General features: G+C 47.6%; 2 protein-coding genes across 8 annotated transcripts in view; one reads left to right on the forward strand and one right to left on the reverse strand.

Annotated features, from left to right (window-relative positions):
• Nucleotides 1-5927, reverse strand: part of CSAD (cysteine sulfinic acid decarboxylase) — a 25972-nt gene extending 20045 nt beyond the window's left edge. The window contains 1 exon segment of the mRNA XM_036864715.1: nucleotides 5802-5927. The gene's annotated coding sequence lies outside the window, so the exon portion shown is untranslated.
• ZNF740 (zinc finger protein 740) lies at nucleotides 5772-15060 on the forward strand. 7 transcript variants are annotated; one of them, XR_005021408.1, is made up of 8 exons: nucleotides 5772-5907; nucleotides 6733-7047; nucleotides 9004-9153; nucleotides 9516-9605; nucleotides 10194-10317; nucleotides 10625-10743; nucleotides 11300-12500; nucleotides 12776-15060. XR_005021408.1 is itself a non-coding variant. In XM_036864721.1 (8 exons), exons 2-7 carry the CDS (start codon nucleotides 7039-7041, stop codon nucleotides 12459-12461), a joined length of 513 nt encoding a protein of 170 aa, XP_036720616.1. In that variant the 5' UTR covers nucleotides 5772-5907; nucleotides 6733-7038; the 3' UTR covers nucleotides 12462-12500; nucleotides 12776-15060. The 7 variants fall into 7 exon arrangements, 6 of the variants coding, with proteins under 6 accessions (XP_036720616.1, XP_036720612.1, XP_036720611.1 ...); XM_036864721.1 differs by having other exon boundaries at nucleotides 12441-12500; XM_036864717.1 differs by having other exon boundaries at nucleotides 6733-7247; nucleotides 11300-15060.
• Nucleotides 15061-15380: the final 320 nt, after the last annotated feature.

Genomic DNA, 15380 nt, shown 5'->3' on the forward strand with positions numbered 1-15380 from the left:
TGAGATACGATTCACAAACCACAAAACTCACCCTTTTAAAGTGTACAATTCAGTGGTGTTTAGTATATTCACAAAGTTGTGCATGGATCACACTGTCCAGAACATTTTCATCATCCCAAAAAGAAACCCCATACCTGTTAGCAGTCACTCCCCATGCATTTTTTAAAAAACTGGAAAAGATGGAAAAAGTCTTCAAAATACTAACTGCGGTTATTTCTCGGTATTAGGATTATAGATGATTTTCATTTTCTTATTTACACATTTCTATATTTTTATAATTTTATATGATAATTCCATTGACTTCTGTAATTAAAATAAAGATTATTTTTAAGCAACATAAAAGATTAAGGAGGAATGAAGGGGCAACAAGAATTCCAAACTATACAAATTGCCAGGCTCAAGGAATGACCCCATTACACCATGTGGTTTCCCAACTCCTCAATCAACTCTCATCTGAAAGGTCTACCAGGTGACAAAGGTAGCTACATACTGCTCATTTCTACTATGCAGCCCAATTGGCTCTCAGAGAGAGGAACGAGTTCAGGTAGTTCAACAAACACTGACTATCTAATGTCTGGCACTGCCCCAGGTGGTGTGTCTGCCTTGTTTGCTCCAGCTAACAGGCCAGGAGGGAGGCCAGCACATAAAATAAAGGCATGCTCGCTCACTAAAGAAAGGGAGGGCTGTTTAACTCTGCTCAATTGGCCCAGGGCAGCCTTCAAAGAGAAAACATTCCGGCTCTCCTTGAGGCGATAGAGAGCTGGTACAGGAAAAGACTAATCGGTAATCATTACGATACTACCTGAAAAAGTGATGGGGTGGGCCTGGGGGGAGAGTGTACCAAAGAAGGTGGGGAAGGTCGCCCAGGAGGAGGCCTGCCTGAGGGCAAAGGGATTAGGGCAGTTGCTTCTTAAAGCACTTTCAGCCAGGCTTATTGTTAGAAAGTGAAAACACTGACCTCCTAGCTGTCTACCTATTAACAAACCCCACCAACTCAACACCCACGTTAATAGTGGCTCCAATTCTTATGTGTACAGCGTTTTCCCCTCTTCTAGACTGTAAATTCCTGGGAAGAGAGGTCTAAGTCTTATCCTTCTTTAAGTAAAGCACCAAATACAAAATAGGCATTCAGAAAAATGTTAGTTTTCATCTTTCCCACTCTCCTCTCCCTTCCCCCAAGGTCTTGCACAAACTTGAATAAACTATTTCCAGGTACTGAAAAATGATGCTGCACTACACTTACATTGATATGCATAAACCAAAAATCAGTATTAAAGATAACTTAGAAGATTTGCAAAGGGTTTTTTTTTCTTCGTAAAGCCTTCTCACCTATGATCTCATTTGAGCCTCACAGTAGTGCTAGACATTAGCCTGAAAAAGTATTTATTCACCCTCATTTTCAAGTCAAGGGCTCTTGAGCCAAAAAAAGTGAGATTAATTTGTCCAAGATTACAAAGGTGACATGGGAGGAAGCCTAGATTGCTGATTTTCTGGCATCTAGGCTAGTACCTCTCCCATTACATTATTGGCACCTTTTAAGTCTGGCATTTCTCACTACTCACCACACACACAAATAAACTGCAGGGACTTCCCTGGTGGCGCGGTGGTTAAGAATCCGCCTGCCAATGCAGGGAACATGGGTTCGAGCCCTGGTCCGGGAAGATCCCACATGCCACGGAGCAGCTAAGCCCGTGCGCCACAACTACTGAGCCTGCGCTCTAGAGCCTGCGAGCCACAACTACTGAGCCTGCGCTCTACAGCCCACGAGCCACAACTACTGAGCCCGCGTGCTGCAACTACTGAAGCCCGCACTCCTAGAGCCTGTGCTCCACAACGAGAAGCCACCGCAATGAGAAGCCCGCGCACCACAACAAAGAACAGCCCCCGCGCACCACAACAAAAACAGCCCCCACTCACCACAACTAGAGAAAGCCCGCGCGCAGCAAGACCCAACGCAGCCAAAAATTAATTAATTTAAAAATAAATAAATAAAATAAAAATTAAAAATTAAAAAAAAATAAACTGCAGCTGAGATAAAGACATAAAACTGAAAACATACAACCATAAAAATACCAGAAGTAAGTACAGGGAAAAATTTCTATAATCACGAGGTAGCATATCACAAAAACCCAAAAGCCGCAGGCAGATCTGACTACGTAGAACTTTTAAAACTCTGTGTAAAGAAAGACACCATTAAAGTGGTTAGGGACTTCCCTGGTGGTCCAGTGGCTAAGACTCTGCGCTCCCAATGCAGGGGGCTGGGGTTCAATCCCTGGTCAGGGAACTAGATCTCGCATACCGCAACTAAAGATCCCGCACGCGGCAACGAAGATCCCATGTGCCACAACTATGACCCAATGCAGCTACATAAATAAATTTTTTAAAAAATAAATAAAGTGGTTAAAGATGATTTATGGCTTTATTTCCCCTCCCCCACCATTATTTTACCTACTCATTGCTTTCCAAAAATGGTTTTTGCTTTCCTTGCAATTTTTCCTTTCCATGCAGATTTAAAAGTCAGCTTAAGTTCCATGCAAAGTCCTGTTTTGTTTTTTTTTTTTTCACAAGGTTTATAGCTACTTTATTTATTTATTTATTTATTTATTTTTGACTGTGTTGGGTCTTCGGTTCGTGCGAGGGCTTTCTCTAGTTACGGCAAGTGGGGGCCACTCTTCATCGCGGTGCGGGGACCGCTCTTCATCGCGGTGCGCGGGCCTTTTCACTATCGCGGCCCCTCCCGTTGCGGGGCACAGGCTTCAGACGCGCAGGCTCAGTAGTTGTGGCTCACGGGCCCAGCTGCTCCGTGGCATGTGGGATCTTCCCAGACCAGGGCTCGAACCCGTGTCCCCTGCATTGGCAGGCAGATTCTCAACCACTGCGCCACCAGGGAAGCCCCAAAGTCCTGTTTTGATAAGAATTTAACCTAAAGTAAAAACTGTGTCTCTGCAATATTAAGTCTTCCTATTCACAGAAATGGTAAAACTCTCCATCTAATCAAGCCTTTTGGGAATTCTCTGGCAATCCAGTGGGTAGGACTCAGTGCTTTCACTGCCTTGGCCCAGGTTCGATCCCCGGTCGGGGAACTAAGATCCCGCAAGCCACGTGGTGCAGCCAAAAATAATAATCGGCCCTTTTTTTCTTCCACTAAAATAATCTGATTTTCTTAATGCATAATTTGCAATTTCCTGTTAAATTATGCCTATAATGTAACATTTTTATTGTGAATGAGACCTTTCTATGACATTTTTATGGTTGATTATTGTTCTCATATCTTATTTATATAATTTTTGTTTGTTAATCGTATATCTGGCGATGCTGCTGAACTCACTGGTTTTAGTATTTTGTCAACTGATTCTCTTTGCGGATGGATATATCATGTGAAAATAATGAGTATAAAAATATGAAAATAATAATGACTTTTGGGTGGCCAGTACCTCTAACAGAATATTAGTTTTGATTGTAAACATTCCTGTCTTGTTACTATTTTCACAGGAATGTTTCAAATATTTTCCCATAAAGCATAACTTTCACTCTAAAAAAAGTTCAAAGATAAATGAAAAACGAAGAGAAAATATTTTAAAAGCATATGACAAATGAAAAGTTAATATAACATAGAGATTACTATCAATCAATACGAAATAGACAAATGATCTTTTTTTCCTTAACAGGCAAAAGATGTGAACAGGCAGTTTACAAAAACAATTAAAATGGTCAAAAAGCAACAAGAGATGCTCAACTTCACTATTAACGACATGCAACTTAAAATAATGAAATTACTATTTTTCACCTATCAACTTGGCAACTGTACAAAAATTCATAGCATCCAGTATTGCCAAGGTTGTAGGAAACGGGGACGTTCACACATGGCTCTGAGTGTGTAAATTGTCACAAACTTCTGAAATTCAATTTCACAGAATCTATTAAAATTTAAAATGCACATATCCTACCTACAAATCTATCTAGAAAAACAAAAAGATAACTATATAAGGATGTTCATTACAGCATGGTTTACAAGACAAAAAAGCTATTAGTAACCTAAATGTTCATCAGGATGGGTCTAGACAAATTAAAATAGTTGGAATACTATGCGACAATTTTTAAAATGTGAAATGACTTAGAAAATGTCTAAAATACACTTGTGTGGTCCATTGTAGGTGCTCAAAAATATGTTTTGGATGAAATAACAAATTTATGAACATAGAAAAAAGCCTGGAGGTATATACACCAAACTTGTAAAAGTGACTACCTTTTACATGGAGCATGGAATAGTAAATGGCAAAATATTTTTTGCCTTTTAATTCTTTTCTGCCGTGTGGACTTATTAAAATAAGCATGAGCTAATTTTTTTAAATTAAAGCTTTATTTCTGATGATCTCGCTCCATTTTATCTGGTCTATGATGATCTTAAGAGCACAAGGATTGGGCTTCCCTGGTGGCGCAGTGGTTGAGAATCTGCCTGCTAGTGCAGGGGACACGGGTTCGAGCCCTGGTCTGGGGGGATCCCACATGCCACGGAGCAACTAGGCCCGTGAGCCACAGCTACTGAGCCTGCGCGTCTGGAGCCTGTGCTCCGCAATAAGAGAGGCCGCGATAGTGAGAGGCCCGCGCATCGCGATGAAGAGTGGTCCCCGCTTGCCGCAACTAGAGAAAGCCCTCGCGCAGAAACGAAGATCCAACACAGCCATAAATAAATAAATTAATTAATTAATTAAATTAAAAAAAAAAAAAAAAAAAGCACAAGGATTTGCTGTCAATTACTCAAAAAATGGAGCGCTCGGGGAAATGAAATCTGTGTACAAAAAGTGGCTGGCAATTCTTGTCTTCTTTCATAAATATTTTTTTTTCTTTTGGCAGCTCCGTTAATTCTCCTAAACTCACAATCTGACACACCTAAATAGAATCGACATTTCCTTCCATCAAGTGCACTAAATGCATAGCCCATCTTTAGCAGAACCCCTCCCTAAAGTTGGGAATAGAATTTAAAGAAAGGCTCAAGTTTTCCTAATGTAGCCGGTCCCACGGGCCACCCTGCATCGCTAAGTCTCCAAAGAGATTACATTCTCCTACTGAGGGGAGTCCTATGGCTTTTTCCAGGCGAGGAGGCCAAGGTTAGATGCATGGACGGTCTGGAATAAAGGCGGAAGCGATATAAGAAAATCAGAGGCTTCGGGGTGCGCAGACCATGTCAGGGCATCCGTTCTCAGATTGGAGTCGAGTGTACTCGGCAGGAGCGTGCAAAAAAAGTTAACTCCCCTCCCAGGTGACGCGGCGGCCCTCAGAATCTGCAGATCTGGGCCTGATGGAAAGGTCGGGTAAAGATGACCTCGACCGAATTACGTGAAAAAGCCTGGTACAAAGTATTCTGGCTTTATTTGGGGCTCCAGGCTCAGAAGCAACAGGGAGAACATCTGGGAGGAAGGGAGAGTGACGAGTGATGGCGCTTCTTCAGGAGTACTAACCAGCTCACCTAGCAAAACCGCTCAACGAACACTCAGCGTACCAACATTTCAAAGCCCTCGTTCCTTCCCTGAATCAAGATGGCCGCCGAGGCGCGCCCCCACCACGGCGCAAGCGCCGTACCTCCGGTCCTCCCTCTTCCCGTCCTTCCGCGCGCCGGCACCGCCCACTCGCCAGCTGCAATCCCTCGGTGAGCCCTCAGCCTCACCCCCTTTCTGTCTGCCCCCGCCCGTCCAGGGTCGCGAGCCCGGAAGTGGATAATGCTGCTCTGGGGGGAGAGGACGAGGGGGGAAGGGGAAGTGCTTCCGGGGAAACGGGTCCCGGGTTGGTGTTTGTAAACTTGCCTCGGTTCCGGCGGGGGCAGCGGTGGCCACGGGGTTGGCACGGCGTGCTGCGGCCTGGAGGAGGGGCCGCGCGGCGGGGGAGACAGCAGGAGGCCGCGCCTGGCAGGTAGGAGCACGCCCCAGGGAGCGCAGCGTCGTCTGGGCAGACGGCAGCGCTTCAGCAGTTCGCAGGCCGTGGGGCGCCGCGCGGGAAGGGGGAGGGGAGGGGAGGAGGGGCGCGTGGCGAAGGGAGGGCGCTCCCGGGGAGGGGTAGGGGCCGCGCGCACACCACCGTCCGGCCGCGTCACCGGCTGGGCTGAGGGGGCTTGCTCGGAAGGGACGCGGGCGCGAGCACGCACCTTGCGCGCTCCTCGGCTCTCTCCGGGTGCGTGCGGCGGGCGCAGCGGCTGGCTGGCTGGCTGGCTGGCTGGCTGGCGCGAGGGAGGGAAGATGGGAGGGAATGCACAGAGTTGGGCTTCGCCTCCCTGCCTTCCACCTCCGCAGCGAGTTTACGTACCTTCGGGCGGACACGGAGAATGCGCACGTGTGGGCCGGCCCGGCGCGTACTGCCGGTTCGGTTTCTTGCCTACTGCACAAGCGCCCTGAGATTTCTCTACCCCACTTCTGGTCGCCTTAATAGAATGCGAGCTTCGCGGGCCGGCCCGCTGGACACAAAAGCCCCAGAGGACCTCCGCCCCCTTCTTCCAGTTCTAGATGGCAAATCCAAGCAGTTGGCCTGCTGCAGTTCCTCCACCAGAGGCCCCAGTTACTTTTGCTCCTGTTGGCTGCCTGGAGACCAGTTTTCAACTCATGACTTAGAAGAAAACTCTGCTTGACTGATGTCTTCTTTTGGAGTTGCACAGAGAGCGCCTGGCAAAAAAAGAGTTCACCTCACTGCAGGTTGGCCTGAGGATGTTGCACCTAACAGCCCCATCTCCCTTTCTGGTTTCAGGTTTCTGAAACAGATCGTGAACTTCATCCGGAGAATTCAGCTGGAAAACCAAGACTGGCAGACTCTTTCTTCAGACAGTAGGCAGGAGCCAGGCAGAGATCAAGGATTCTTGGAACATCTATCTTCCTTTTGGAGGACACTAAGTTCTGTTTGAAGACAAAGGCAGTTCAGTATGGCAGCAGGACTGAAGGGACGCGAAGGAGTTGTTACAGTGATTTGGTGACAGTTCTTCAAACAACAGTGTCTTAAGGAAAGGTGGATCGAGAAACTCCTGAACTTTTGGGTTGCATTAAGTGAGAAATCAGCATGGCTCAGGTAAAAAGCTCTCGAGTCCTCCTCCTTCAAGATCACTGGGAAGCGTGTTTGCAATTTCACTCTTGAATGCTGCCTTAGTCAACATATTGACCAACCCAGTGAGCGAAGCTCTGTATTAAGCACCAGGGGGAGATCTAGAGGAAGGAAAGGAGACAGGCCACAGCCCCTGCCTTCAGGGAGCTTCCAGTCAAATGAAGGAGGTAGGCTATACTGCATCACAGGCCCTGATGGGACATTTGCAAAGCAACATGTACTCAGTTTACACTCGGTACATTAACTGCTGAGGGGCATGAGGGAGTGAACAGTCTGGTGAATGCTTCATTTATTTTTTTTAGCAGGAATTTAGTGAGCTCCTGTTACATGCAAGGCATTGTGCTGGGAACACAAAGATGAATAAAATTGTCCCTGTCCGTCCCCAGCAAGCTTCCAGGCTAGTTGAGTTGGGGCGGGGGGAGATGAAGAGACACTCTATTGTTTATCTTTATATTCACAACACCTTGCCTAGTGGCTGGCTAGTAGTAGAGACGTAGTGAATCTGTTGATTGAAGGAATGTGCAATAATAGAGGTATGTACACTGAAAAGGAAGGAATGATCCTTCTGCTTGGATGAAAAGAGTTGAAGCTGGAAGGATGCATAGGATTTTGCTAGATAAACAAGCAGAACAGGGCATTCAGACAAGGAGAACTGCATGGGCAGAGGCTTAGAGACATGGAAGGATGTGATGACGTTAGGAGTACCGCAGGTAGTTTGCTAGTTAAGGAGGAGAGGATTTAAGTGGGGCATGGTTAGAGGAATATGGTAGATAGTGATAGATGGGAACGTTAGGGTAAGGGAGTTGTTTCCTGGAGAAACAAGCAGAGTGTGACTGAAGGGCCTTTTATGCCTTGCTGAGGAATTAGTCTTTATTCTGTAAGGAATGGGAACTCTCTGAAGAATGTTAAGCAGCAGAGGGACGTCACATCAGTGTATTTGGAAGGTAATTGTCATTGCGGGGATACAGGATGGATAGGAGAGACAGGATGACTTGATAGGTTATTGTAGTTATCTGGGTAGAAAAGCTATATGCAGGCAACCCCAGAGCTGCTCCCAGCTTCCTTCCAGGGACCCTCCCCTACCAGTCTCACCAGGATGGCAGCCTGATTACAGTATATTTGGCTTTCTTCCAGCTGCATGCATAGCTTCCTCCTTTCCACGCAGAGTAGGAGCCCTTCAGTTTCTTCTTCCTTTGTTTGCAGCCCACTTCACAGCATCGTGTTCACTCTTGCTTAAGGCATTTTTAAACTGTATGTATAGCAGGGAATGTGAAAAAATATGGATATGCACACATATAAATGGTGAGCCGGGAGGGGGAGAGAAATTGTATATTCAACTCCAGAATCCTTCCAAGTGGTTTAATTTTTATATCTGTTGTAATTGGCAACATCTAGGGAATTTAAAATCTAAAGGGAGAAATTAATCTAACTTTACTGATAAACATGTTTGTAGGACCCGATAGAATGTACATTTGGCACCAGTGAGGTCTGCCAATCATCAGTGGGCTCTGTGAAGCTGAGTGTCATCAAGAGTGGAAGAAGGAAGTTCCCCTAGAAATCTCCCGTGTCAGTGGGTCAACAGGAGAGACCCTCATGCCCACACACAAGGCTTAGAAATACTTCAGAGTAATACATAGACACACGCTTTACCCAGCACAGTGCTAATGACAGAAGTGTCAGTGTCATTTGATTATTCACTTGGTCTGTATCTAAATGCTGACAGATGACAAAGTGAGTAGTTCCTGGTGAGATGAGTTAGGGAGGACTCTTGAAGGAAGCTGGGTTTTGTGGTGAGGAGGGACGCTCCCTAGAGAGAAGCAGCATGTTAGTAGCTGGGTGTGAAAGGTAGTTCTATAGAAGTTGGCAGTCTGTTTTTGCCCTGCCCTGCCAGGTGACCTGACACCTCATCTCCTTTCAACTTAGGCAAGTCTCCTGGCTTGTGAAGGCCTAGCAGGTGTGAGTTTGGTTCCCACTGCAGCCAGCAAGAAGATGATGCTGAGCCAGATTGCCAGCAAGCAGGCCGAGAATGGAGAGCGGGCAGGTAGCCCTGATATGCTGAGGTGCTCGAGTCAGGTACAGCACTTGAGTCCATTGTGGCACCTGGGGGTCGGGTGGCCCGAGCTCTCTGCCAGAAGATGCCCAGCTTTGATTCCTTAGTGCTTCTATTTAGGGAAGTGGGAAAGGGGATCCAGCTGGGGAATGAATGAATGTGGGTATTTTAGAGGATACAGAAAAGGGTACAGAAAAGGAAGGTCTTTTCTGTACAACAGCTCCTTAAAACCAGGGTACTTGGAGAGGAAACGAATGCGTACTTTCTCTAAACCTTTGGGGCAGGTGATTTACTCTCATTTATAAGTTGTCTCAAAGCAGCTTTTTGGCCTCCTGTCTTGTGTTCTGAGATGGACTATGAATTTAGATTTGATTTGTATTCAAAGAGCCACCGAAAAGACAGCGATAAGTCCCGGAGCCGCAAAGACGATGACAGCTTGGCTGAGGCCTCTCATTCAAAAAAGACTGTTAAAAAGGCAGGTAATGGGGAATTCCCAGCGGTCCAGTGGTTAGGACTGGGCACTTTCACTGCCGAGGGCAGTCCCTGGTCGGAGACTAAGCTCCCACAAGCCATGTAGCACGGCCAAAAAAAAAGAAAAAGGCAGGTAATGGGGTAACCCCCAAACTGGTCCAGTTTGGGAATAGGGCAGTCCTCCTCTTTGTTCCCTCTCTGGCTCAACCCGGAGCTCTCCCTAGACGTTTTGCTCCCTCATAGCCAGTGAGTGTGTCACCCTGATTCCATCCAGAGACCACTTTGGTAATTGATCTCTGCCCTCTCTGGAACATCCTTGGTAAGGGAAGGAGGGTCAGGGGAGCCTGAAATTCTGTGGCAAAGGGGCAGGCAGACTCCCCCTCAGGTCAGTTCAGAGTGTTGGGTTTGACAAGGCAGATAGCTTGCCCACCCTACCTCCTTCCTTAGAAGGTCTTTTAACTCTAAGGAATATGGGAGATGACAGCATCAGAGAGGTTACTTTGTCCAGCAGTTGGAAATAAACCCAGAGCAGAATGGGGGCAAGAAGGGAGCAGAGGGATAGCCTCATGACATACCTGACTCTTGCCCCCAGGTGGTGGTAGTGGAACAAAATGGTTCTTTTCAAGTAAAGATTCCCAAAAATTTTGTTTGTGAACACTGCTTTGGAGCCTTTAGGAGCAGTTACCACCTCAAGAGGCACATCCTTATTCATACTGGTAAGTCTCTTGCTCACATTCAAAGGGGGAGAATAGTCCATAGTTTGTATTACATTTGTGTGTAGCTCTTGTTGGGTTTATTTTAAGGAGTAAGTATTAGGAATAATTACTAATAGAGAAAGAAGGTAAGTGAATGAGGCAGAGAGATTGTATGTATCTAGTGTCACTGAGACCAGCAGCTTTGGGGAGCTTTCCCCATTAGGTGTCTGCACATTACTAAAAGTTAAAGATTTCTGGGAAAATACCTGGAATGAGGTCCCTGCCATGTATACCTCCTGATGTTCGCTTCTCTCTCCACCTGGGCCAGGTGAGAAGCCATTTGAGTGTGACATATGTGATATGCGCTTCATCCAGAAGTACCACCTGGAGCGTCACAAGCGTGTACACAGTGGGGAAAAGCCTTACCAGTGTGAACGGTGTCATCAGGTAAGCTCACGTGTCATCCATTCACGCCCACACACAAACTTTCTTCCCTAAGAACCAGGGCTTGCCGCCATTCGCTGCCTGACAAGGGGCCACCTAGCATTCCTGGCCATGATAGAGTTAGTACCTCAGGGTGATGTATATCTCTCTGGCCTTATGCAGCTGATCATGGGTAGGGGCCATTAGAATAATTGTAATAATAACAATAGCGTTTCTTGGGTACTTACTCTGTGCTAGGCACTGTGAGAGCATATTTGACATTACTTTGTTTAACCTTCACATTAACTCCGTGAGGAAGCTGTGTTGTCCTGATTTCACCCATGGGGAAATTGAGATTTAGAGAGGTTGAGTTTCCCGAGGACACAGCAGATCCGGGACGAGAGACAAATTGAATCGAACTGCAGAGCAGGTGCGCTTTGGAGGAAGAGATAACATCTCTTCCCTGGGAGGTCAATATCTGATGTGTAGAGAATGTAAGAGCCAGGACCAAAATAAGACAAGAACAAGAGATGAGAAACGATAACAACCAACACTTCCTGGATGCTTTGCTGGGTCTCAGGCTTTGCTCCGTGCTCTTAGGTTGAATCTGCAAAACACTAGAATGAAAGCTCCAGGAGGCAGAGACCTTGTCCCTCTGGTTCTCCACTCTGTCCTCAGCCCCAAGAACTGTACCTGCCTTGAGATAGATGCTCAATAAACGTGTGATAAATGAAGCAGCCACTCTGTGAGTAGGTACCTTTAGCCCCGTTTTACAGATGAGTGTACAGATTCAGGGCTGTTAGATAACTTGCCCAAGGTTGCACGGCTACTAAGCACTAGGCCAGAATTGAGACTTCAGAGATTGCGTTCTTAACCACTGTGCACTCATGCCGTCTGTGTATGTGCCAAGGGGGTGTAGAACGGGATGTGTGCCTCTCCCGTGTGGGGAAGGCAGCTCTAGCCAATAGTAACTGAGTTTCTCCTCTCAGGCACTTAACCCTCCCTTTCTTCTCAGTGTTTTTCTCGGACAGATCGATTACTCAGACACAAACGGATGTGCCAAGGGTGCCAGTCCAAGACTTCCGACGGGCAGTTTTCTCTATAGGCGCAAGGGGCCCCGGGTGGTGGGAGTGATCAGAAGATTCTACCGAAGAGCGCACCCCTCTGGTCTGATGGTCCCACCACCACCCCGTCTGTACCTGTCCCCCTCCTGGAGGAGTGGACCCAGGAGACCAGAAGAGTGCATCGGGGACAGCGGGCCCCAGAGCTTCAGCTCTGTAAATAATCTGAGACTATGAGTATCTCGGGGAAGTTCCTTCAGCATTCCTGGGTAGGGAAGCTAGTCCCTGGACCCTTGTCTGAGGTCATAGGTGGGGACTAAAGGTACAGGACCAAGACTGAAGTGTGGCTCCCACAACCTTGGACTCCAGCTGGCAGCTGAAGTGGAAAAGATCGGGGAGAGGGATTTGTTTGTTTGTTCTGTTCTTGTTTTTGTTTATCCAAAAACAATTTCAGCAGGTGCACTGTGGAAACAGGTAATATGGAGGTATAGAGTCCTGGTCAAAGTAGGGACTGTGGCTGGTCCAGCCCTCCCCCAAAATTGAGTTTTTAGTTGCAGTTGATCCTCAGTGTTCCACAGCCCTGTACCTCATCTCCTGTTTGAAGGAGAATAGGATCAGGGATGGCAGCTGAGCTTACTTTGGTCTCCTTATACACTGTAGGGACAAAAGGAAGAACAGTGACAGGAGCAGACAAGGGCTGGATCCAAGAAGAGTGGACAGGTACCTCTCATTTCCTTCGGGGAAGAGCAAGAGTTGTGGCCATGGCTGTTGTAATGGCCCATGCCACACTGGTACCTAATGGGGTCAGCTCAAGTGCCTTCTGGAGGAAACTTGGGTGAGAGTGGCCCGTGAAGCCCCTTTCCTTTCTCTCTTTGGGCAGTTGGTCTTGGAGATAGTTTTTGGCTACCTCGCTGATATTGACTCCTAAGCCAGACAGATGTTGAGCAGGAAGTCATGGATGTCAAAGTGGGTTCTCTCTCCTTGTGCCCTCTTAGGAGCAACCCAAGACTAGCCCCAAGTTGGGTAACAGCTGTTGAAGAAACGAAAGGAATTTGGTGTCCCCTGACATGACTGTTGAGCAGTGTGAGCTGCTCTCCCTGCCCAAGTCCTATCACTGTATTCAGGTGGAGGAGATAGGGGTCTGGCCTTCAGTCCCAAAGAGCAAGGGCTTGGCTTCCTTCTTGATGGCCGTCCCTACCCAACCAAGAACTGCGGGGGGTGGGGATGCCGCGGAGAAAAAACTGAGGAGGAAACCTAACGTAGGTTTTACTCTTAACTGTACTCTTTGCTCCTCTCTGCTCCGACCCCACCACCCTGTCCACCCCGCAAAAAGCGATCGGGGGGTGTGTGTGGGGGTGTGTGTGTGTGGTATGTGAGTGAGTGTTTTTGTATGCTTGGAGATGGCATATTATTGAGCCAAACCCTTCTCTAGCCCTCAGCTCGGGAGGATGAGCATAAAACAGCCTCTCCTGACCACCTCCCCCCCCACACCAAACAAATCTGAAGGGTGCTTGAGGTCCCAAAAGAAGCTGAAGAACTCATCTTAGGGGACTGGAGGGCTTTGTTTTGGAGGGGATTTTTAAGATTGATTCAACAGACTGGTGGTTAGGATGTTTCTAACCCAAACCAGGGCTTGTGAATATGAATTTTCTAAAGTGAAATAAAAACCCTCTTTCTTCCTGCTAAGGAAAGGATCCTTATGGGAGGTTCTGGGGTTTGGTTGACTCCCAGGTTGTGGCCTGCCCTGACCTGTGGGGAGGAGGGGTGAGTAATTATGGAAGAATCATGGAGACTTGACTTGGTGAACCTGACCAAGCTGTCAGTGGGGATCTGAGATGGCAATCTCCAGGAAGTGGTTTCATTTCCCAGAAAAATGTAGGCAGTAGCAGCAGCAGACTCCTGGCTGTTACTTATTCTGGAGGAAATGGCGGGGTGGGGGTCTCCATACCTCTGAGGTGTGAGGATTTCAGGGAAAAAGAAAGGAGGCGTGGCACCCTTTAGATCTTCCCTGACAGCATCTGAGATCCTGTGGGGGAGACGCTGGGGAATGTGTTTGCTACCTGTGCTTTTCTAGTTCTGTGCTGGCACTCCCATTTAATGTGGTCCAGAAACTAGACCGCGAGTCCTTGGACCTGCCCTTGGTCCCTGCAAGTAGGGCATCTTTCTGCATGTGATCCAGCCCCCTCCCTGTTAGAGGGCTCTGCTGGGGGCTGGGATTTGTCTAGGATACATTTAGAAAATTCTGTCCTTCCAAACGCGCTTTTGAAAGTGGGAGGCTTTGCTTCCTGTCACCTGCGGCTAATCTGTTTATGGTTGGGGTGAGTTGGGGTATGTGTGGAGAGAATCACACGAGTGATCTGTGCCCCTGAGTGTGCGAATGTGTGTTTACGTCCAGATGTGCCCTGGCCCTCTGCAGACCTTGGCTTCCTGCCTGGGTGGGCGGGAGAGAGGGAACTACTAAGCGTATGTGCAAAGAGCCATACCAGAACCACCCCTGCCGAGGACTGGGTGAGGGGAAACACAGGAGCAGGTGGTTAGCTCAGTTGTCCAGGTGCTGATGGTCTGGGGCCATGGATGTGTGAGGAGAGAGGAGCTGAGAGGCCAAAGGAGTGATTTAGCGCCCAGGGAGCCCAGGAGTCCCACTTACACCCCAGGGAAATCACAGACCAAGACCGCTGCAAAGGCTCCTGGGCCCAATGTTCCACCCCACTGCTGGGTGGGGTCTAGCACTGGAAAGCCGCCTCAGGTGTGTCTGGAGTGAAGGGAGAGGGAGGTAGGGCCGGTTCTTAAAGACCAGGACATGGGATTCAGGGACCTGGGAAAGAGTAGCGCCAGTTCCTAGGTGGGCTCCTGTACCAGGTCCCACCAGCCCTGCCCTTCCCAGCACCCCAAGTCTTTTCCGTCCACCCCCCCAATAGCCTCTTGTCATCACTTAGCTACTGATTGTGCCCCCATGGCTTGACATTGGAGGGTTAAATGAGGCGTGGAGTCCGCCACAACTTTTAACCCTCTCCCCAGATGTTCTTTGCCTCTGTGTGGCCCTGGGGCTTTTATCTTAATCCCTCCTACCCTACCCTTCCTCTCCATCCTCTTTTTTTTTTTTTTTTAATATACTTATTTTGCTATTGGGGGAGGGGGATATCAAATGAACAAGATCACTTTTAAATGGTAGTTTTTATAAAATGTTATAAACTTGTATCTTTTTACCATTAAAGTGCAGTGTATGTTCCTTCGTGATATATTTAGGATATTTAAATAAAAAGAAAATGGGGCTTTTGTACATACTATCTCCTCTTTGGGAAGAATATCCTTGGGAGAAGCTTTTTCACTGGGGCCAAAGTAGTTTTCTTTTTTTCCACCAAGTGTAACCAACCACCCCACGACTTCCAGCACCCTGTAAGCTCCCCTTTGCAGAGAGCAACAAGTAGAATAAATACAGGATACCAGTTCAGAATAAGGAAAAAAAACATGCACAGCAGGACAGAATGAGGCCAGACACCAGCAAAGGCAGTGTTTCTCCAAGCGTGGTCTGTAGGCCTCCTACGTCAGCATTACTTGAGGATTCACTAGCCCACCCCAGCCCACTGCTGCTGCTCCCCA

Source organism: Balaenoptera musculus, chromosome 10, assembly GCF_009873245.2.
Source record: "Balaenoptera musculus isolate JJ_BM4_2016_0621 chromosome 10, mBalMus1.pri.v3, whole genome shotgun sequence".
Taxonomy (NCBI): domain Eukaryota; kingdom Metazoa; phylum Chordata; class Mammalia; order Artiodactyla; family Balaenopteridae; genus Balaenoptera; species Balaenoptera musculus.

Bases quoted from the DNA above. Each gene is read 5' to 3' on its own strand.
- ZNF740 (XM_036864717.1), top strand. The intron at 10,318-10,624 runs GTAAGTCTCTTG...CACCTGGGCCAG, and splicing joins GCACATCCTTATTCATACTG to GTGAGAAGCCATTTGAGTGT. The intron at 10,744-11,299 runs GTAAGCTCACGT...GCTGGGTCTCAG, and splicing joins AGTGTGAACGGTGTCATCAG to GCTTTGCTCCGTGCTCTTAG.